Genomic DNA, 22,870 nt, shown 5'->3' with positions numbered 1-22,870 from the left:
CGTAGACGGCAAGACACAAATTTAGATATTCATTTATCTAATTAATCTATAGCCTATGCACAAAGACAATATGGTCTTTTTGTCCCCTTTTTTGTTTTAAAGCTTGATGAAGAGAGAGAGCGCAAGTGGCTGCAGCTGAGGAGGACAGTGATGCACGCGCACAGGAGTGATTGACAGTTCGCGGCACTGTGTACAAAAAATACTCCGCTACACAATTATTTCATTTTTTTCATTTAAGCTTATTAACGTAAGCGTTCAAGAAAGGTCTGATTTACGCACTGTTACAGTCATTGTTTGTTTTTTTTTAAACAATGACATTTGAGTTCATGATTTTAATGCTGCTGTTTCTTGTGGCAGACTAAATGAAGAGTAATGTTTCTTGTGGCAGACTGAAGAGTAATCCGGCAGAGTTTTATACTGAAACTTTCCGTCTAAAAGTCCTTCCTTGGTCTTATCCATATTTCTTTGCACGTTGAACACACATAGGCCACAACTGGAAATAAAAAAAAAAACTGCAACCGCGTTAATTGCGTTATTTTTTTTTAACGCGTAAAATATTTCAAATTAATCGAATGCGTTAACGCGCTAATTTTGACAGCACTAATATATATATACATACACACACACCAGTCCCTCCAGAAAAACGCGGATATTGCGTGAACTTGGAAAAACTGTGGTTTGATGAAAAAGAGGAAAAAAAGGTGATTCCCCAACAGCTTTTTCTCACTAGGCTACTACCTTAATGTAAAGAGTAATTTCTTATTACTTCCCATGATAAGCGAGCATACTAAATCACAGAATATTTAAGTTGCAATCTCTTACTGCAACGTAAATTATTTAACATACTACTAATATAATTACAACTAAGTTTTTGGTACTGTTCTGTAACAAAAAAGTGCAATATTACAACTGTTAAGTTGCATCAACTTCTGAATGAAACTACAACAGTGTTAGTAGCCTAGTGAGAAGGGGGTGTTGGGGGAATCACCTTTTTTTCTCTATTTCATCAAACTAGTTTTCGCTAGTTCTCGCAATATAATTTGGCTTCCACTGTCATGTAACAAATCGGGAAACTGCTTTGCGCGTTCTTTTGCGCTTATTTTTGTTGGCAATTAAGAATGATTTGCACGCTTCAAGTTTCACCCTGGTTTCACCACGGGGTTTGCAGATGATGTTCACGTCACGTAATTACGTCACTTCACAAGGTTCCCATGACAATAGGGGGAAAATGGTGCTTAACTTGTGTGAAGTAAACGCAACCTTTTTCAACTTTCTGCTAATATATATGTGGTTTTTGCAACGAAAATACAGGGAATTATGAAATCATGCTAGCCCCGCATATTTTGCTTTCTGAAATCGGCAATTTATGCTGCAAAAGAACGGCGTATTCGAGAAAATGCGACCCCGCATAAATATGTGGCCTTTGGCTGATTATGCATTAAATCAGGCGATCGCATAATCACATTTTTCTGGAGGGAGTGATACATACATGTACTAGTTTTCACATAACGTGTAAACATTTTACTAGTTAGACTTTTTCCAAACTATAATTCCTGACTAAATGTATAATCAAGTGAAATATTATGAAGTTTCAATAATAAACTACATGTTCTTTTAATTTACCCCCCCCCCCCCCCAAAAAAAAAAAACAAACATGAAAAATATTCTCAGCTAAATATTCTCTTTCAACATTGATAATAATAACAATAGATTTTTTTTTTTTTGTAGAAAATAAGATTGTTAAAAGGATTTCTGAAGGATTGTGTGAGTGGAGTAATGATGCAAAACATTCAGTTTGAAAGTCAGCTTTGATTGTTCCCAATAAACTGTTTAACTGCTCCCCCAAGTGGATATTAAATTATGTTGTGTTGATAAATATATTCTAAATAAAACTACAAACATAAAATTATATACATTTATGTTGTCCTCACATTCTTTCCTGTAACTCCTCACTCTTAGTCACACAGCTGAATGAAAGGCTCATTATGCAGGGCTTTTTCTTCTCAGGTGTAAATCACAATGATATTCATGATGGTTGACACCTACTCGCATATGCCTTTTACCAACAAAAAGTGTCTTAGAAAATTTAAATCAATATATTGTTTTCTGTAAGGGAGTAAACAAGAAGATTTTCACATAATTTAGAAAGAACAATTCTAGGCTACAAGCTCCAGTTCTCAAAAATCCCGGGAACCATTGTTCTGTATGTGTTTTATAGCCTTATTCAACTGATTTAACATTTTTAGTTTTTCACTAACCATGCATAAAAATGTTTTTCTTAAAAACACAATCATGTTCATATATGCTGCTCACATATTATTATTATTATTATTATTATTATTATTATTATTGTTATAGCCCAGTATGTGCTGATTACAGTGAGATTAGACTTTAGCCATTTAAATGTGGATAAGAAACTAAAAAAAAAAAAAAAAACACATATCAGGGCATGACAAAACTTCTCCAGGCCCCAAAAATACCCTTAGATGTTGAATCTCCAGAACAGATGATTGGTGGTGGTTGGTTATCGGAGGATTGGCCATTCGGATAATTTCCCTGGATTTCATTAGGGAAGTATCAAATTCAAATTGTCACTTGGCCTAGGGCTACAGCAAATCATCTACAAAAACTGATCATGAAAACAGTTGAGTCGAACAAAACTCATCTGAAAATTATCAGAAGACACAAAGTTGAGATGTTGTGGGAAAACCTGACACAAACTTTATATTAATGTTTTATATTAAAATTTCACAAAACAATCGTCATCCATGTAATGAAAACAACTGGACATTAGTATTATTTGGTTACCAACACTCTTTAAAATACTTATGTGCAACACAAAATAAAGTCATACAGCTTTGGGACAATATGATCACAATGTTGTTGTTGTTTTTTTTGTTGTTTTTTTAGCTGTTAAACAATGTCTTAATTACTTCAAACAAACTCGTATACCATTTACTGTATACTAATATTTCCGTTTAGCTTGAATCATCCTCAATGCAAGTCTGTTAAACTTTGCAGACTGCGCTGGACAGGCATGAGCACATAATGTATAACAAAATATAGCATGCACTTAGTTTCATTTTTGTTTGCATAGTGAATTACACATTTAAAGTTATTAATAAAAAATATAATACATGCAATATAATAAAATGTACAGTGTGCCTATAAATTTTTATTAGAAATTAATCTAATATTGTTTACTATTTATTTTTGTTTTTATCCAGATATACTGGAAAAGGGCTTGCAGTTTACTTAGTAAAAGAGGCATAGGGACCCTGATATTCACCTCTTCTGCTAGAAATTACTACTTCTCTTCATTCTCTTCAGTTAATTCTTACTCTTATATTCCACCATTTCCACTCATTTTCTCTTTTAGTGGTTTTCCCACAAGATTTGCTGGAAAAAGGTTTGGGTGCCAGTAACTTTGCCATGTTGGGACTGGGGGACATTGTCATTCCAGGTAAATATGACATGCTATTTATCCACAATAGAACCTGTAAACATCAAACCATGAACACTGTTCATTATTTAAAGGAAAATCTTATTAGTGAATGTATTCTTTCTTGTTCTGTCAGGAATCTTCATTGCCCTGCTCCTGCGCTTTGATGTCAGGTAAAGTCCTTTTTTTTGGTTTTGTCTGACTTAAGGTGCTTGTAGTTTCGATTCACAGATGTTGTCATTTTCTCATCTTTCACTCTTAGTTTGAAGAAGAACACACGAACTTACTTCTACACCAGTTTCCTGGCTTACATCTTTGGCCTGGGTCTTACCATATTCGTAATGCACACCTTTAAACATGCTCAGGTAAAAACATAAACAATTGTTGTCCTTCATTAATGAAATCAAGCCAGCACTTCACTGAATGAGGTTGTGTTTTGATTCCCAGCCTGCTCTGCTGTACCTGGTCCCTGCTTGTGTTGGATTTCCGGTGCTGCTGGCCCTATTTAAAGGAGAACTGACAGAGATGTTCAGGTAACTCCGCTCCTCACAATGACATTGTTCAGAGGTTATGTGCAGGGTCAGGATTCTTGGGTGACATTTAGCTTTGAATGTAGTTTTAATTAATATAGCACACTTCTGTTCTCACGTTCATGCCTGCATGTCACAGTGTCTTTCTTGCACCCAAAATCAAGTGTGTATCACCTGTTAGATGGGCTACCTCATTTCTACGGTTACTCTTTACGTTCAGTGTGCTTGATAGCATTCACAATGAGCACGTTTACATGCTCACCAGTAGGCTGATAACTCTGCAAAAATCAGCTTATTAAAATAACCGGTTTTCCCTGTATATATGCACATCAGTAACCTGACAACGCAAGTAAGCACTGTTTACATGACTTCATTAATAAATCAGGTTATTTCCCTGTAGTGACGTCAGATAATCTTTTACATATATTACGAGTATTCCATACATTTGTCAGTTGATGTTGCAAGCTTACTTGAACATGTCGGGAATCTTACAGCTCACTTTTTATCCCCTCATGCAGCTATAAACGCAGCATTGTGCCTGAAGCACTTCTGTTGCATAAGATGAAACACATTTTTATTGTTTTCTGAATCATGAAAAAGTCTGCTTTTGTGAGTTTTATATTTTCTTTCTTTACAAGACATTTGCTCCATCTACACGTGTATAAATCTGGATTAATGATGCGTACTTGTCACGTACCACAATTACGCACTTCAAGAAGCCAACAGAAAACTGGTTATTGCATTTACATGCTATGCGAAATCGGAGAAAGAGGCAAAAAACTACCCGTTTATGCATGCACCGTTTATTACCTTACTCTGATAAAAGAAAACTGGTTACGGGGTTTACATGACCAAGTGTGTTTTTGCCATATATATACACAGTCATACCCACAAATATTGGCACCCTTGGCAAATATGATCAAAAAAGGCTGTGAAAATTCATCTGCATTGTTAATACTTTTGATTTTTTTTATGAAAAAAAATTCACAAGAATGTATCCTTTCATTGGATAATAAGAATTTAAAACAGTGGGGAAATATCATTATGTAATGTTTTTCTCAAATAGTCGTTGGACACAATTATTGGCACCTCTAGAAATTCTTATGAGTAAAATATCTCTGAAGTATATTACCATTCATATTCACAATTTTGAGCACTCCAGCATGATTATGAACATGAAATCATCCAGCTCTGGCTTCCTTTTTCACAGAAATATAAAGAGGAGGGAAAATAAAGCCCAAATTCCCTTAATCATCCATCACAATGAGAAAAACCAGAGAAAATATTTATGATGTGCAGCAAAAGATATTGGGGCTTCACAAATCGGTGAAGTGGCTTTAAGAAAAGAGCTAGAGCAGTGACAATTCCCATTTCCCACCATCAGGGCAATAATTAAGAATTTCCCACCAACAGAAAAATATTTCAAAACTGCCTGGACGTGTGTCTATATCATCCTAATGCGTGGTGAGAAGGAGATTTAATGTAGCTAAAGACTCTACAAGAGTCACAGCTGGAGAATTGCAGAAAATAGTTGAGTCTCTGGTTCAGAAAACCTACATCACATGTTGTTTGGGAGGGTTTCAAGAAAAATTATCCTAGCTCATTCAAAAACAAACTAAAGCATATTCAGTTATCAGCCATGACTGGAATTTTAAATGGGACTGGCTTTTATGATCAGATGAAACAAAAAAATTAGCTTTTTAGCAGCAAACGCTCAAGATGGGTTTGGTGAACACACAGAAAAAAAGTACCCCGTGTGTACAATGAAATATACTGCTCTATTTTTGATGTTGTGGGCCTGTATTTCTGCTGGAGGTCCTGGACATCTTGTTTAGATACGTGGCATCATGGATTCTATCAAATACCAACAAATAAAAAATCAGTAAGTGACTGACTCTGTTAGAAATCTTATGTTTGATATCATATAATACCATGTTTGGATCATTCAACCGTACAATAATCCAAACACAAGCCTCAAAAATAACACAGAAATGGGTCACTGAGCTCAAAACCAAGCTTCTGCTATAGCCATTGCAGTCCTCTGACCTGAACCCTATGAAAAATGAGAGGAGTGAACTGAAGAGGAGAAGCACCAACATGGAGCCGGGAATCTAAAGGTTCTGGACTGATTCTGGATGAAGGAATGGTCTCTGATCTCTTGTGAGGTGTTCTCTAACCTCATCAGGCATTATAGGAGAAAATTTAGAGCGGTTAAACTGCCAAATGGAGGTTTCAAAGTATTGAATAAATGGGTGCCAATTAGGGATGTCAAATTTCGATTATTTCCATGATCGATCGTCGTTTAAATTAACGATCAATTAATCGATTAATCGTTAACCATAATACTGCAAAATGCGTCTATTGCAGGCACGCAGTCAGCGGTATGACAGGATGTGCAAAAGCCACACACACACACACAAAACGCTTTCTCACTTGAATTAAAGAGGTTTTAGTCTGAATAAAATGCTACTAGCAGGATTATAAAATGAATAGATGCGATTATGATCATTTGATAAAATGAAGAGAGCGCGCCATATGTTGAGGTCATTTTACTTTGTTGACAGTTTCCAATCCCGCACGGAGAACGCTGAACGCGCCTCTTTAAATGGTTTTGTGGTGCTCGTTGTTGTATTTTAAAGCACAATTGCAATGTTTTCAACTGACATTATTGTATAAAATTATCCGAAATGTGGAGCGCGTGTGACTGCGCTGCACATTAAGTGAACTACATCGGCGCTGCTGCACCAAAACACAGTTGCTCACATTAATTTGATCCTGCTGGATTCTGTCCTAGAAAATGTCAGATTTTTAAAAATCCGGCATACAGCGCATTAGATCGTGAGTGCAAGCGTGCAGACGAGGATGAGCGAGCGCGGCTTCGCTAGATTTATTTGGAGGTTATTGCTCATGTCTCATTCGGCACAAATCGAAATGTTTCCATATTCGCAATGTATTTGAATGTTAAACTATTATTTATAATGTAAACTAGGCTTGTACTTAACACGCATTCGCATATAGACGGAAAAGATGATCCTCTTCATATGAGCAAAAATGTCCTTGGCATAACAGCAGAGTGGACCGGTATACTACGGTCTATTTAAACTGACCAGTGTAACCTTTTAATGTTTAGTTGACATTTTATTTTGATAATGAACAGACTGCGATGCAAGTTTGAATCGCTAGAATATACGTGTGCAGCAGGCTCCGGGGCGATCGAAACAGCTGAGACATTAAAAATATATATATATTTTCCGCAAAAGTGTTTACTTTCATTTGTGCACACTCACAATAAAAACAGAAGATTTGTGCTCTTGTAAAATAAAGCAAACAAACAGAATGCGTTGTCATCCTTTTTTTTTTTTTTTTTTTGTGAACTTATGGAGCGCCCACACTTCTGTTTTAAATCCGTTAATCTTAATTAGCCTATTTAAGTCGGATATATTTCGCATAGCCTATTTAAAAAAAAACAAAAAAAACATGAAAACAAATTGTTATTTTTATGTTGGGCCTATTACTTAGTAGGCTATAAATTTTCCTTAAAGCATCCCATTTTGTCCCAGGGCTTAGAACCTGTGCCCTAGTCAGATCCATGCAGAAACTTGTGAACGATGCTCGGCGTCACCGTTTAGTGACAGCAGTGATAGCTCCAGGAATGTGTCGGTCACAGCGCCTATTAATCGCTGTTTTGAATCCAGCAATTATTTATTTAGAAATGATAAGATCTGATTATGACAAGTGTGGTATAAAAGCTTTGTTTATTAGAGGAATAATAGGTTAACTGGAAAATGTTAGATCGCGACCATGCTTTTGGACCCCATAGTCTTCATTTACGCGGCTTTGTTCTGGTTTGCCGGTTGGTCACGAATTTGCACAAATTCAGTATATTTAGGCATTGTTTCTTTTCCTAAATCTTCATAGTCTAACCCTCTAATTTCCCAGGTTTATTTTATTATCTTTCGCTTTTAATAACTGTTTTCGCATCTCTTACTTTGGTAAACATGGGAAGGGAAATTAAAGATTTCATGAATTAAGAATTCGTTCGATTTATTAATTTGTTCCCTTATTTCACTTAAATCATGGGTTATTTAGGGAATAAAATTAATGAAACATGGACAATTGCCACATTAATAATTCGTAGGAATGAATTAACAAGTTGTAGGAATGAATAGACTACCTGTCCTGTCACTGTGTCCCGCAGCCCTGCAAAGCGCACGATATTAAACAGTTATCTGATGAAATGATTAGTAACTACATTTCTATTGCATTTAATGTTGAAGAACTTTTATGTTGTTTCTATTTTAATGTACTTTAAAGTTTAAATCACATTAAAAGCTTAATTTGTACATTGTGAATGAATGATGATGCTTTTATATATCGTCACCGTCACTCACAGCCGCTCGCACGTGTTGAGTGCGCACGAGCCGCACGCAGCCCAACATTGAATCGGTTAACCGACCATCGATAGCCTTAATCGATTGCATCTCTTATCAACAATTAATCGATCATCGATAAATCGTTGACATCCCTAGTGCCAATAATTGTTCAACGAGTATTAGAGAAAAACATCTATTTCATAATTATATTTCCCCACATTTAGAATTCTTATTATCCAATGAAATGCTACTTTTTTTTTTTTTTTTTAAATAAAAGATCAAAAGGATTAACAACACAGATGAATTTCTACAACCTTATTTGGTCATATTTACCAAGGGTGCCAATATTTGTGGGCATGACTGTATATAGTGTTCATTGAATCAATTGTAAAATCGATTTTGAATGTCTAAATAATAAGGAAAATTTTGGTGATGTTGATGACGTAGGTATGAATTTAAACAAATAAGCATATCGTGACGTCACTGACGGGGTCTTCAACCCGTGCCTTTGGGCGCATAATTGCAAACCTCATTTTGATGCAGGCTATATGGACCACAAACAAATTAAAATCTTTGTCAAAAACATGTTTATTGCATGAACTTCAGGTGAGAAGACAAAAAATGAGGTACTGTTATAATGTTTTACTTGAATCAACCACTAGGTATCAATGCAACATACAAATGAGAGACAGTATACTTTGCTTTCTTGGGTTGTCACTTTTGTGAAAAAAATCCAGTTTGATTTGAGTGACAAGTGTTCATTGAATCGATCGTAAAATCGATTTTGCATGTCTAAATAAGTTCTATACGGCAAATAACACCAAATATAGGTAAATCCACGGACAACAGGCAGGATGAATGTAAAGACCAATATTTCTGATGATTTATTGGCATGAAGTTACATGCACAAGGAGTGCAACATTTTCGAAAAACAATAAGCAGAGTGGACTGCCATAATGCGAAACAACATTTAATGCAGGCTTCAATATGGCTGTGTTTATGATTAGAAATGTCAACAACAAAAAAATCGCATGGGCGATTCTAGGGCTGTCAAAAAAAAAAAAAAATAGAATTTTTAATATTCGTTGAATTTAAAATAAAATCTATATTCAACCGCAAAAACAGAAAATAATGAATAAAAAGAGTAGGGCTGCTGAGTGCAGGCTTGTTTCAGCCAAATAACAAACATAGTTCAGTTCAGCTGGAGGGGGCCGGGTTTTTTGGGGGGTAGTTCTGTATAGAACTTGTGGGGGTCGAGATAAAGGTGTGAATCTCTTGCTCTTTCTTATGGACTGTGTCTTATGAGGGTTTCAATCTTGCTGAGCAGGTTTAAATAGGACTCGTCATATTGGTTATAAACACTAAAAAATGGTCTGCCCCCACGTAAGATTTTTTTAGTTCTAGTCATTCATTTGTCATTATTCAACTAAACTGATTTAATTAAATTTAAATAATCAAGTCTCAATATATTCCGCGCTCAAGCACATGCATTAAGTTTGCCACAAAGCCTGTGCAGAATTGGCCTAATAATTGCAAAAAAGGAGACCTTTTAATTACTTAAAGCAACAAATGTTTTCTTGTCTGATGCAAGATGTATTTCACAGTGCTGACTCTCTCCGACGAGGGAAATGCAACATTCACAGATTACATAATTCTTTCGTTTTTAAGTAAATTCAATATCAGGTAGGGCTGGATGATTTTGGTCTAAAATCAAAACCTCGATTAAATTGAACATTTTACCTAGATTACGATTAATGAACGATGATTTTGCTTTTGTTTTTGTTGCCCTCATAGTTCACTTGACAGGGTTTGTACTGTAAATATTGATATAGTGATAAATATGATTGACTATCAGCAGTTATTTTATCTATGTTCATAACATTTCTTACTAGGGTTGGGTATGTGAATTTAATCGATTCTGATTCTGCTTATCGATTCCTAGTTTCGATTCCAATAAAATAAAAAAAATCCAGTATAAAAAAATTAAGTCAAACATTTAGATGTCAAACATTATTACCAAGCATTCTGTTGCAGCTGAATAACATGAGCAAACATCAGCAGCCTACAAAACACTGCAAGAGGAATTTTGCTTGTGATTTAAAAAAAATACCATAGCAAAAACAACTAGATTAATATAAATTTCAAATATTAAAGTGTTAAAGACAAGTAAACAGTCAGTAATAAGATAGGAACAGACAAATCAATTAGCAATATCATAAATACAACTAAACAAAATTTCAGGTACAGAAACTGTAAGTTTAAAAACACTGCATAGTTTTCTTTTTATAAATAAAGATTAGTCAAGTAAAGTTATTAAATATATTCAGTCAAGATCAGTGAATGATTTTCTTTTGTTCTCTGAAACTACCTTTTCTACAGTTAAAATACAAAGAACATTCCAAGAACAGACACAAACCGGGAACCCGCAGCGCGAGCGCCGACCGCTGCTCTCTGTGCACACGCTTGTGCTTCATGTGCGCTGCACACAAACATCCTATAATAAGTTTTGAGATTCTAAGCTACTTTACTGATAAATCACAGGACAGCACTGACAACTAGTTTCTGTTTTCCTCTGTGCACGTGATCTTCATAGCTACTGTTTATATGAGTGTTCGTGCCACAATGCAGCTAGGCGAACATGGTAGCTCGAAATAATATTACACATTCGATCATCTAATCGCTTGAATGTCCAAACCATAAACAAATACAACTGACAAAGTTTAGTGAAGACGCAAGGCTCACCGCTCACACACCATCACTGCGTTGAACCTGTGTTTTGCTTTTATGCCACTGACTGGACAGGGCAGAGACATATTTTTTTTATATTTATATATTTATATATATATATATATATATATATATATATATATATATATATATATATATATATATATATATATATATATATATATATATATATATATATATATATATTTATTATCTGCGTTAACGCAAGACTCTTATTGGGTGATAAAAAAAATATATATATATATATCGCCGTTAGTCTATTCTCAAAGTTGGGTTGGGAGCTGGGTCTATACTAAGCAAGCTATGATGACTTTCACCTTAATATTTTATATAACCGACTGGCTATGGCCAGCCTAAAAAGATGCTCAGGACAGTTGACGGAAAGCTTATTTTTTTCACGTGTTTGTCGATTTAAACATTAAAGCATCCAAACACAAGACGCTGAAAAGCTGAACAGAGTAGCTGTGTTCGGTGCGTACGAGAGAGATCGAGAGCCGCGTATCACGGACAGCGACACTGAACCGAGCTTTCTTCTGCGAAGTTGTCCTCGAAGTCTCTCCTGCACCTGAACGGACAAATACAAATTGCAGTTTGAACAAACAAAAAGATGTGAACGAGCCCAATTCAGTACCGCGGTGCTCTTGTGTTCAGGGCTCATGCAGAGAAAGGTGTCTCAAAACACTTGAACATTGAATTCGCTTATTTTTGGTCTTGTGCCGACAAATACATACAAAATATGTCAGAATATCCACCTTGGAAATTATGCTCGAAAAAACTGTCTGTTGTTTCTTAAGTGAAAGTAAACAGTTGAGGAAAAAATGGGATGTGTATTATATTGGATGCGTTCATCGTCTCTTAAAGGGACCGCGCCTAATTTAGCTACTAGCTGCTGTAATGTTAATCCAAGAAAATGAAAATGAAAATCACTCACTGCTCTTGACTTAAAGCTGCAGTCGGTAACTTTTGACGCTTTAGCGGTTAATAAACAGAACTGCTTGTGTCTTGCGGAAGAACATTCTAGCCGGAACTACTTCTCTCTGTTTATGTCTATGAAGAATCACAAACGTACTGGTTTACTCCGCCGCGGTACCCCCGAAGCAATCTAAAATAGTCCGAATATAAACACGTTTTAGGTGCACCCTAGTGATTCAGGACAAGCTAAAAACACGGTTTGGAAAATGGATTCATGGTGTACTCGCTTATTATATACATTTTTCTACAGCTCTGATTGGTTGTTTTCTTACCGGGAGCAGTCCGTGACTGCAAATGGCAATAGGAGCACTGGGAGGAGCCAGAGGAGCTTGATTTTTTTTCAGGAAATAATGACAGGTTTAACAAATATGTAAAAAATATACTTTTAAAAAAGTTACTTACTGCAGCTTTGATTACTTTGTAGTTTTAACAGTCAAACCAAAAAGTTTTTTTTTTTTTTAATCCTGTCTGTTATAAATTTTATTGTAAATAAATTATAAAGAACTAATTAAAACTTTAGAATTGTTTTTGTCATTTGAATATTGATTTTAAAATGGATTTAAATCATGAATCTGATTTTTCCAGAAAAAATCTGGGATTTGCCCAGCCCTAAAAGTAAGTAAAGAAGGCTCCTTTTAAAATCACTTAAGTTCAGTTAATTTTAGTTAATGAAGCTCTTTTTTTTTTTTTTTTTTTACATCGTGTGCATTAGGGGTGGGTCCCAAATAGTCGACTATTCGAGGCTTCGATTCGAGGAGCCTGATATGACTACCAATCTCGCAGTCAAATATTCGCAGGCTGTTATGATTATGCCATTCTGACTATATGCGAGCACTGATGAGGTCTGATTTCACATAGAACTTGCGGTTTTCTCCTAATAAGATAATATGCAGCCTATTATGATAAAGCCATGAATAAGACACTGTAAAGAAAGAAACTTTTAATATTTTAAAGTGCGTGAATAAATCCAACCACCCCTATAGATTTGTTACACTTTCCATGATCTCTGACTGACAGAGGAGCATCTTGGCGGCAGGGATTTAAAACTTTACCAAGACTCAAACTGACACCAGCAGACACTGGATTTTTTTCGAGGAGGTAGGGTACAAGTGATTCCAAAACATTTCAGCAGGTGTATATATATCATGGATCTATTATTTACCTGATATAAGATGCATTTTTGTTTTGAGCCAAGCGCTTCAATGTAGTACTACGGTGATCTCTCTTCAGGGCACAGCACAAGCACAACAAACAACGAAGCAGAATATTAATAACTATTACTGCACTGTCACACCCACACCATTATAAATGAGAACACTATTATAATAAAACGCTGTGAATTTTTTGAATTTAGCTGTCATCCACAAAAGGAGCTTGCATTCAGAGCCGCACAGACACGTTCATTTGCACTCAGGCTCTTTTTGCATATAACAAGCATATCAGTCCTAATATTAACTTTATGTTGTATAAATAACAAAGCGTATTCTACATTAAATTGAGTTAAATCCCATTGATTAAAAATTTGCTATCAAAGGCATCACTCTACTACTAGGGCGTAACTTTGGGTCTACCATTGGGGGGTTAAACTCGCGGCGTATGAATAATTTTCTTGTGTAAAAGGTAACATGCTAATTTACATTACAGATTATTTAAAATATGATACTATCTTTCTTGCTGGCAAATGAAATTAATAAAGAAAACGAACAAAAGTATTCATTCTGAATATTTCATTATTTTAATCTGAATGATGTTATGATATTGAGGGGGTAATATTAGTTGGATCTGATTTATTGGGGGGGTCATGACCCCCGTAACCCCCCTGCAAATTGCGCGCATGCTCTACTGGTCAACTTCAGCGCACGCAGCTCAAAACAGAAATGCAGAACATTAACCCTCTGGAATCTAAGGGTATTTTTGGGGCCTGGAGAAGTTTTTGTCCCTGACATTTGTGCTTTTTTCAGTTTCTTGTAAAGTCTAATATCACTGTAATCAGCACAAACTGGGCTATAATAATATGTGAGAAAGAATGTGAGGACAAAATAAAATGTATATAATTTTATTTTAAGTTTATTTAAAATCTATTTAATTATCCCACACCATAATTTAATATCCACTTGGGGGAGCAGTTAAACTTTTTATTAGGAACAAAGCTGACTTTCAAACTTTTTTTTTGCATCATTACTCCACTCACACAATCCTTAAGAAATCATTTTAACAACCTGATTTTCTACAAAAAATATTTATTATTATTATTATTATTATTATTAATGTTGAAAAGAACTGAGAATATTTTTTCAGTTTTTTTTTTAGGGGGGAAAAATTGAAAGAACCGCATTGTCTGTTACATTTGTTACAGTTACATTTTATTTGTTACATTTTATATTATTTACATCAAGCTTTTGAATGGTATAGTATTGTATATTGTGTACATCACATCTGTGGGGTGAATTATGTCTGATTCCTCTCATCGCGAAGCAAACAGTAAAATAAAATAACTTTAAGAACAGTCTTGCTGCTTTTTCTTCTGTGTGGGTGTATTCAAGCTGCACGCTTCAGTTTGAATCTGAATAGAGCGTTCAGCGCAGGGGCGTGGTCACATTAGATATAATGAAGGGAGACGTGAAAAGTTGGAAGGGTGTTGGAAGGGACCTCCCGTAACGGATTTTGGATTAGTCGATAACAGATTATATTTAACTGTGTGTGGTATTTGGCTTTATGCTAAGAGTTTTTAGATTCTTCCTATTTTTTTTTCTCTGGTTAATTAACAGTAGTCCACCTTTTTTAAGCTCCTTTCACACTGCACGTTGGACCCGGAACATTGCTGGGTCGCCTTCTGTGTGAATGCAAACACGTCCCAGAATTGTTCAATTGTACAAAAGCCAGAACATATGGCGTAAAGGGTGTGACGTAGTGATGACGCACGTTATAGTGCATCTCTTTTAACTGGGTGTTTTGAAGGAAAATCAACGATCACGCCATCCATGCAGTTTGCAAACTGTAAAAAAGCAGAGATCAGTTAGTACCTCACTTTCCTCCCTGACGCTGAGAACGTTCGCCAGCGTAAGTGAAAGTTAACGTACCTAGGGTTATTGACTTGTACATTAGTACATTATTTCCAAATCCAGATCATTCTGATCCAGATTTAAGGCTTAATTCACCCAAAAATGAAATTAGACCTGTTTTTACTTGAACTTGAAGCATCCTAGGTGTATACGACTTTCTTCTTTAACCTATTACCCAGCACCCCGACGCCCTCGTCCTGAAAAGCCACTCAACTCGCACGTGTCAGTGTTTATGAATAGATTTAATTAAACGGGACACATTTAATCTTGACAAACTATGTATCATTATAAAGATCTAAGCCTCAAGCATCGATGACAGATCGCTGTTTCTCAATGGAAAGCTTATAAAGACTGTATTTGCTACATTTGTGTACAACAGTACTCATACAACCATGAACAATGGAAACGCTCCGTCGTAATAACGAGTCATAAACACATCCACAGCAGTAAATCCCGGTTTAGTTAGAAAGGTAAGGGTCCACTGAACAACATCTCATGGAGCATGTTTGGTCCAATGAAGCAATAACGTTGTAATATGGATCATAATTCCTTAGTTCTGTCGCTGAAGAACTGAAATGTAAACAGTTTGTCCATTATGGAAAACGTACTCAAAAAAAAAAAAAAAAAAACTGTCTTGTTAGTAAAAAAAACAGTATGGTTTTGCAGCGTACAGTGTCACAAACAGAATGAGACGATCCACCAGGAAAAAATAATGAATGATAGACGAAAGATAATATATTTGAATTTTGGCGTACCCTCCTGGGGGCTCGTGACGCACCTGTCAGCTGATGGAGGATAATTTAATATTTTTGAGCATTATAAAATCTGGTTGATAAAAAGTACAGCCAAAAGTGTCTTCTTTCCAAAGACACCAAAACTATGTTTGTAACACACTGAAGTAGGAAACCGTTACAATTATAAGCTTGGTAGAGCACTTTCAGCTGTGAGTCCCATAATGGGGGGTGCTGGCTAACAGGTTAAGACGAATCCAGTCAAAGTTATATTAAAACTTGTTCTTCCAAGCTCCATCAATGCAGTCAATGAGTGTTGCAGTTGAACAGTCCACAAGTCGTCAAATAAAATTTCTGCATTCATAATATCACATACTGCACATGGCTTCGGTGGTTAAATAAAGGCCACCTATAGCGAATCCAGTTTTTGTAAAAAATAAATAAATAATGTTTGGACATATGCTCATTATTCACTTCAGTTGAACATAAAGACTAAAAACTTTTAGTCAAATGTAAGCTGTGTCTTTCTGGTTCGAATGTATGGAGCCCTGGAGAAAAAAAATTAGTAGGGTTTTGCAATCCGTCCTGTCAGTTCATAAACCGTACTCACAAATTCATAAACTGTTCCCTCAGTTTAACAAATCGTGCCCACTAATTTCCAATCCGTGCGCTCCTATTTTGTAAATCGTACCCTCGGGTTTAGAATCTGTACCCAGGAATTCATTCCCCGAGGAAACTGATTGCGAAAGGGTGCGCACGGATTTGTAAACTGTACTTGCGGATTCATGCAGCAAGCTCCTACGTGTTAACATAGTTTTTATGAATATTATTATGTGTAATAGGTTTAGAGCAAAGTGTCTTAAGTGATTCTCTCTCAAGTGTAGTAAGAGGTGGAATACAACAATTTAATAAAGATGTGCATCAAAATCTTGTTTAATTTGTGATAATCTCAGCACTTGATTACTATTATAAAATAAACCTGGCATTGTGACTGACTCTGGAGTGATTTGTTCCTCTTTTGTTAGTCGTTTTGGATAAGATTCTTATGCATAAACTGTATAATAATATATAATAATGGTAAAAAATTATAGTTATTTTTATTTTTATTTATAAGCTTAATCAATGAGTGAACTTAAGACAGTAAAAATGTTAGTCATAAAATTCATGAATGCCTTATTTTTAAATAACCTTTGTGTACTATTCTTTCTTAACATTAAGACTTTTAATTTTATTATACTAAGCTCCAAACAGAGTTAGATGCGTGCTTCACTGTTAATGTTATTATTAAATAATTAGGCCTATTATAACATTTCAGTTAGAAAAGAGATTACAACATAACCAGCACATTATTTGTTTATATTGCTTTTTACCTATTTTTCTTCTTTTTAGCTTTTATTTTAGGCTATAAAACACTGTCTTATCCTATTGTTGATTAATGTAAAATAAACGCTAAAAAGCTGATCATGGTGTCATATGATACTATGAAAAAATTGTTTACTAAACAAATTAATCTGCAGGCGGGGGCGGAGCCACAAAACCATGAGTTTACAAATCCGAGGGATGGGATTGTGAAAGCTGCGCACGGATAATGAATTCATGGGTATGGATTCAATACTCTGAGCGCACGGATTGAAAATTTGTTTAACTGATGGAACGGTTTAAGAATTCGTGAGCACGGTTTATATAAACTGATGGGACGGATTGCAATGCCGTTGCCACGGATTGTATGTTTTTCTCCTATAAGTGAAACATTGTTGAAAACATGCAGCCTGTCTCTACTGTGGAGTCGCCGGCTTTTCAGGCAGCCCGTTATGATAACATAGATTTCATTTTTAAACAACATTTATATTTTTTTATGTTTTCTTTTTATAGCATATAATTTAATTTATGGTTGCCAATTAGGGATGTCAAATTTCGATTATTTCCATGATCGATCGTCGTTTAAATTAACGATCAATTAATCGATTAATCGTTAACCATAATACTGCAAAATGCGTCTATTGCAGGCACGCAGTCAGCGGTATGACAGGATGTGCAAAAGCCACACACACACACACAAAACGCTTTCTCACTTGAATTAAAGAGGTTTTAGTCTGAATAAAATGCTAGTAGCAGGATTATAAAATGAATAGATGCGATTATGATCATTTGATAAAATGAAGAGAGCGCGCCATACTTTTGAGGTCATTTTACTTTGTTGACAGTTTCCAATCCCGCACGGAGAACGCTGAACGCGCATCTTTAAATGGTTTTGTGGTGCTCGTTGTTGTATTTTAAAGCACAATTGCAATGTTTTCAACTGACATTATTGTATAAAATTAGCAGAAATGTGGAGCGCGTGTGACTGCGCTGCACATTAAGTGAACTACATCGGCGCTGCTGCACCAAAACACAGTTGCTCACATTAATTTAATCCTGCTGGATTCTGTCCTAGAAAATGCAGATTTTTAAAAATCCAGCATACAGCGCATTAGATCGTGACAGTGCATGCGTGCAGACGAGGATGAGCGAGCGCGGCTTTGGCTAGATTTATTTGGAGGTTATTGCTCATGTCTCATTCGGCACAAATCTAAATGTTTCCATATTCGCAATGTATTTGAATGTTAAACTATTATTTATAGCTAATGTAAACTAGGCTTGTACTTAACACGCATTCGCATATAGACGGAAAAGATGATCCTCTTCATATGAGCAAAAACGTCCTTGGCATAACAGCAGAGTGGACCGGTTTTAAATCCGTTAATCTTAATTATTTAAGTCGGATATATTTCGCATAGCCTATTAAAAAAAAATAAATAAAAAAAAACATGAAAACAAATTGTTATTTTTATGTTGGGCCTATTACTTAGTAGGCTATAAATTTTCCTTAAAGCATCCCATTTTGTCCCAGGGCTTAGAACCTGTGCCCTAGTCAGGTCCATGCAGAAACTTGTGAACGATGCTCGGCGTCACCGTTTAGTGACAGCAGTGAATGCTCCAGGAATGTGTCGGCCACAGCGCCTATTAATCGCTGTTTTGAATCCAGCAATTATTTATTTAGAAATGATAAGATCTGATTATGACAAGTGTGGTATAAAAGCTTTGTTTATTAGAGGAATAATAGGTTAACTGGAAAATGTTAGATCGCGACCATGCTTTTGGACCCCATAGTCTTCATTTACGCGGCTTTGTTCTGGTTTGCCGGTTGGTCACGAATTTGCACAAATTCAGTATATTTAGGCATCGTTTCTTTTCCTAAATCTTCATAGTCTAACCCTCTAATTTCCCAGGTTTATTTTATTATCTTTCGCTTTTAATAACTGTTTTCGCATCTCTTACTGTGGTAAACATGGGAAGGGAAATTAAAGATTTCATGAATTAAGAATTCGTTCGATTTATTAATTTGTTCCCTTATTTCACTTAAATCATGGGTTATTTAGGGAACAAAATTAATGAAACATGGACAATTGCCACATTAATAATTCGTAGGAATGAATTAACAAGTTGTAGGAATGAATAGACTACCTGTCCTGTCACTGTGTCCCGCAGCCCTGCAAAGCGCACGATATAAAACAGTTATCTGATGAAATGATAAGTAACTACATTTCTATTGCATTTAATGTTGAAGAACTTTTATGTTGTTTCTATTTTAATGTACTTTAAAGTTTAAATCACATTAAAAGCTTAATTTGTACATTGTGAATGAATGATGATGCTTTTATATATCGTCACCGTCACTCACAGCCGCTCGCACGTGTTGAGTGCGCATGAGCCGCACGCAGCACAACATTGAATCGGTTAACCGACCATCGATAGCCTTAATCGATTGCATCTCTTATCGACAATTAATCGATCATCGATTAATCGTTGACATCCCTATTGCCAATATAAGATTTTGGGTGCTGAGTTTCTCAAAATTGATTCTGAATAATTCAGATTGCTTTTTATTTCAAAATGTTTTGTGTCATGTTGTACATTATTGATAGTTTTCATACTTAAAAGATGTTGTGTTGAGCCCTTGAAAATGTTCCTTTCACAGTTTATGATGCAGAAGCCACTTTAGTTTTTGATTCTGAATATATTATTCAGATGTTTTGGTATTTATTTCAGAAATCCTTGTGATGTACAATATTCAGTTTGTGCTGGTCTGACTTAAAGTAATTTTTAAACACTATTTTGATAGTCAGATTTGTGTTTGTATAGACCATGATGCATAAAAGGGCATTAATGGGAACATTAAAAGAACGTTCTTTACTGTTAAAAATTACTTTTTAGTAACTTTTTTTTAATGCATTACTTTTTTTTGTAAGTAATCAACAAAGTAATTGAGTTACTTTTTGAATGAAGTAACTGTAACTAGTTACTATTTCTTAGTAACTAGCACAACACTGGTTAACAGGAGACAGAATGTACATGTGCTAAATTGGATTTATCATCCGTCACCGTGACGTCAAGTGGACTTTTGAAGCTGAACTAATGAGTGGATTAAGCTTTCACTTGGAATAATGATAGGAATAACATTGATTACTTTCTTGTCGGACAATTGTAATGCATCCCAGCCAGTCAGGTAGAAGGAAAAGAGACTACGGCTCCTTAAATTAGGTAAGCAACAGGTTTATTGACTTGTAATCGCAATTTAAGGTCGAATAACAATCGGGTCCAGTTGGGTCTGTGTCTTCCCAGCGGGTAGACACAGATAATCGACTGGTCCAGGTAGGAATTTCTCGGATCTACACGGATCCGGGTGCAGCTTTTGAAATAACAGACTGGTCCGGGTCTGTTGGGTGTAGTGCATTACAGGTCTCTTTCGGGTTCGGGCATGAGTTTTTGGACCCGTGAATACCTCTACTGCAAAGCAGCTCTTTATGTCTTTTCAGGTGTGAGCTTTCATCTTACAGACCTTTTCTTCTCTGTGCTTTGTTCTTCGTGTTACCTTCTTATTTTTCTCCTGCTTTCTTTCTTTCTTTCTTCACCCTATCATCTCCCTTCCCGTGTTTTGTCCTCTGGCATGCAGCTATGAATCGTCAGATGAAGTTTTGCCCCACACTCCGCGGCTCACTCATTTCCCCACTGTGTCGGGCTCTCCAGCTAGTCTGGCTAACTCCATGCAGAGTTTTGGCCTGTCGACCCCCAGCCGTCGCCGGCACACACCCTCCGACATGTAACAACTGAATTCTTTTCCATTACTATGCAGGTATCGCCATTGATCATTCAATTGAACCTTCCTGATCTTTTCCTGTCAACATCCTCACACAATTCAGGGTCATTTAAAGTACAGTTTCATTTTGTTATGCTCCTAGTTGGCCTCTCTTGTTGTGTCATGAGATTATGCACTAGCTCCTGTGGTTTCTAAACTGTATAAAATGACAGAAATGTAAGACCCATTTACATTTTTTTCCATCCATTTACCTGTAGTTCTGTCTTCAGTGAGCACTGAGCTTTGTCATGGTAACTTTCACAAGTTCTTGATGTCTGTTTGTTTCCTGTCCTGCCTTATTGATTTCCTTATACATCTTTCAGTGTACTTCTATCACTGGTGTCCACTACAGCAGACATTCATTTATCAAAAAGGGGCAAATCACATCAAACATAGGGACAGAGCAGCCCGACACCTGTCTCCTATTTTTATCCATATTTATTAATATTGATTGCCTCCCAGTCACGCTTGACTTAATTCTTTTGTCTCCTGCAGATATGAAGAGTCTTCACCAGAGGAGGCGTCATTGAAAGTGGAAATAACAGAATCTGATAAAGACAAATAAAAATGCTGAGACTTAATTCATGTCCTATGTTTGTTTTTTATAGTGATGTGATCATGCAGCAAACTGTCATGCTGCTCATGGCAGGCATATGTTCTCTAATTTAGAACTTTTAATGTACAACAGCTTTCTCAGTGCCTGTGAAATCTTAATTTCATTGCCTTCAAAATTCATATTTAAACATTTGGCTATTTGCTTTCAAAGATTTTTTGTTGTTGTTATAATACAGTATTTAAACTGGGTAGAAGTTGGGCTGTCTGAATGTGTCAGATTGCTATAAAAAATGATTTAAAAAATTGGATGTCACGATTACCTTTTCGGGTATCTATAAACACAAGTAATTGTCCATAATTTATTACATGAAAGGATGAAACATTCATATTTTTATTTTATGCAAGTGTAAACAAAACGGTGGGAACCAATATCTCCCTAGCAAGTGATGGTATGGATGTAGTTGAAGGGTTCTAGTTTAGTTTTAGTTCCATGCTTTGCTTGGTAACCATCATTTTACGGTCTCTAGTGTAATCTTTCTTTTCTCCGTGTAAAAGTTTAAGCTTATGTGAGGATCATTTCTTCCTCTGTTTAACTTTTGTATTTGCATTAAACTGTGGTGTTCACCACTGGAGTAAAGTATGTTACCAGTGTAGTTTGTGCTTCTCTATATTTTTCACCCTGTCAAATGAGTAATGATAATAACTTCGCATATTTATGCTGTGTATCATGTATTTTATATATATATATATATATATATAATTTTGGTCTGTGCAAACATTGAATTTAAAACTTTGTGGTCAAAATTTCTTGTTAACAATAATTGTACTTTACAATTACAAATATTACCATGACTAAAGAGCATACTCTTACTGGTAGATTGATCATTACAGAAACATTATGTTGGTAAGATCCAATGTTAGTTTAGGGCAGCTGTGTGTGTGTAGCAATTCATAATACTCAAAATGACTTTATATTGCAATTATACATACCTCCACGTCAGCTTTGTGGTTTCATCGATGATATATAATAAATTTTTTGTAATGCTTTTATGTTCATAATCATTAAATGCTATTAAAATACTGAAAACAAAAATAAAAACACATTAACATGTTCATAATTTTATGTATTTATTATTTTAAGTATCTCCTGAGCAGTTTTGAGCTCATGCAAGATCCCTCAGGCGACTGTTAATTGTACATCACAATGAATACGCTACTGTTATTAACAAACATTTTAAAATTATCACCAAATTATCATTTTTGAAAGTTAACAAAGATGGC

The 22,870-nt window shown here is 35.6% G+C and overlaps 1 protein-coding gene across 2 annotated transcripts in view; it reads left to right on the top strand.

The window, feature by feature from the left end:
• Positions 1-22,635, top strand: part of LOC113068632 (minor histocompatibility antigen H13-like) — a 40,022-nt gene extending 17,387 nt beyond the window's left edge. Inside the window, exons 8-13 of one of the 2 annotated variants that reach the window (XM_026241408.1) lie at positions 3,380-3,463; positions 3,579-3,615; positions 3,705-3,807; positions 3,890-3,975; positions 20,852-21,031; positions 21,530-22,635. In XM_026241408.1, coding sequence (XP_026097193.1) covers positions 3,380-3,463; positions 3,579-3,615; positions 3,705-3,807; positions 3,890-3,975; positions 20,852-21,002 — 461 coding nt within the window. In that variant the 3' untranslated portion in view covers positions 21,003-21,031; positions 21,530-22,635. The remainder of the gene's footprint in view (positions 1-3,379; positions 3,464-3,578; positions 3,616-3,704; positions 3,808-3,889; positions 3,976-20,851; positions 21,032-21,529) is intronic. The other variant, XM_026241409.1, reaches the window with a different exon arrangement.
• The last annotated feature ends 235 nt before the right edge of the window (positions 22,636-22,870 follow it).

Source organism: Carassius auratus, linkage group LG48F (genome assembly GCF_003368295.1).
Source record: "Carassius auratus strain Wakin linkage group LG48F, ASM336829v1, whole genome shotgun sequence".
Taxonomy (NCBI): Eukaryota; Metazoa; Chordata; class Actinopteri; order Cypriniformes; family Cyprinidae; genus Carassius; species Carassius auratus.
This window is presented reverse-complemented; position numbering and strand designations above follow the sequence as displayed.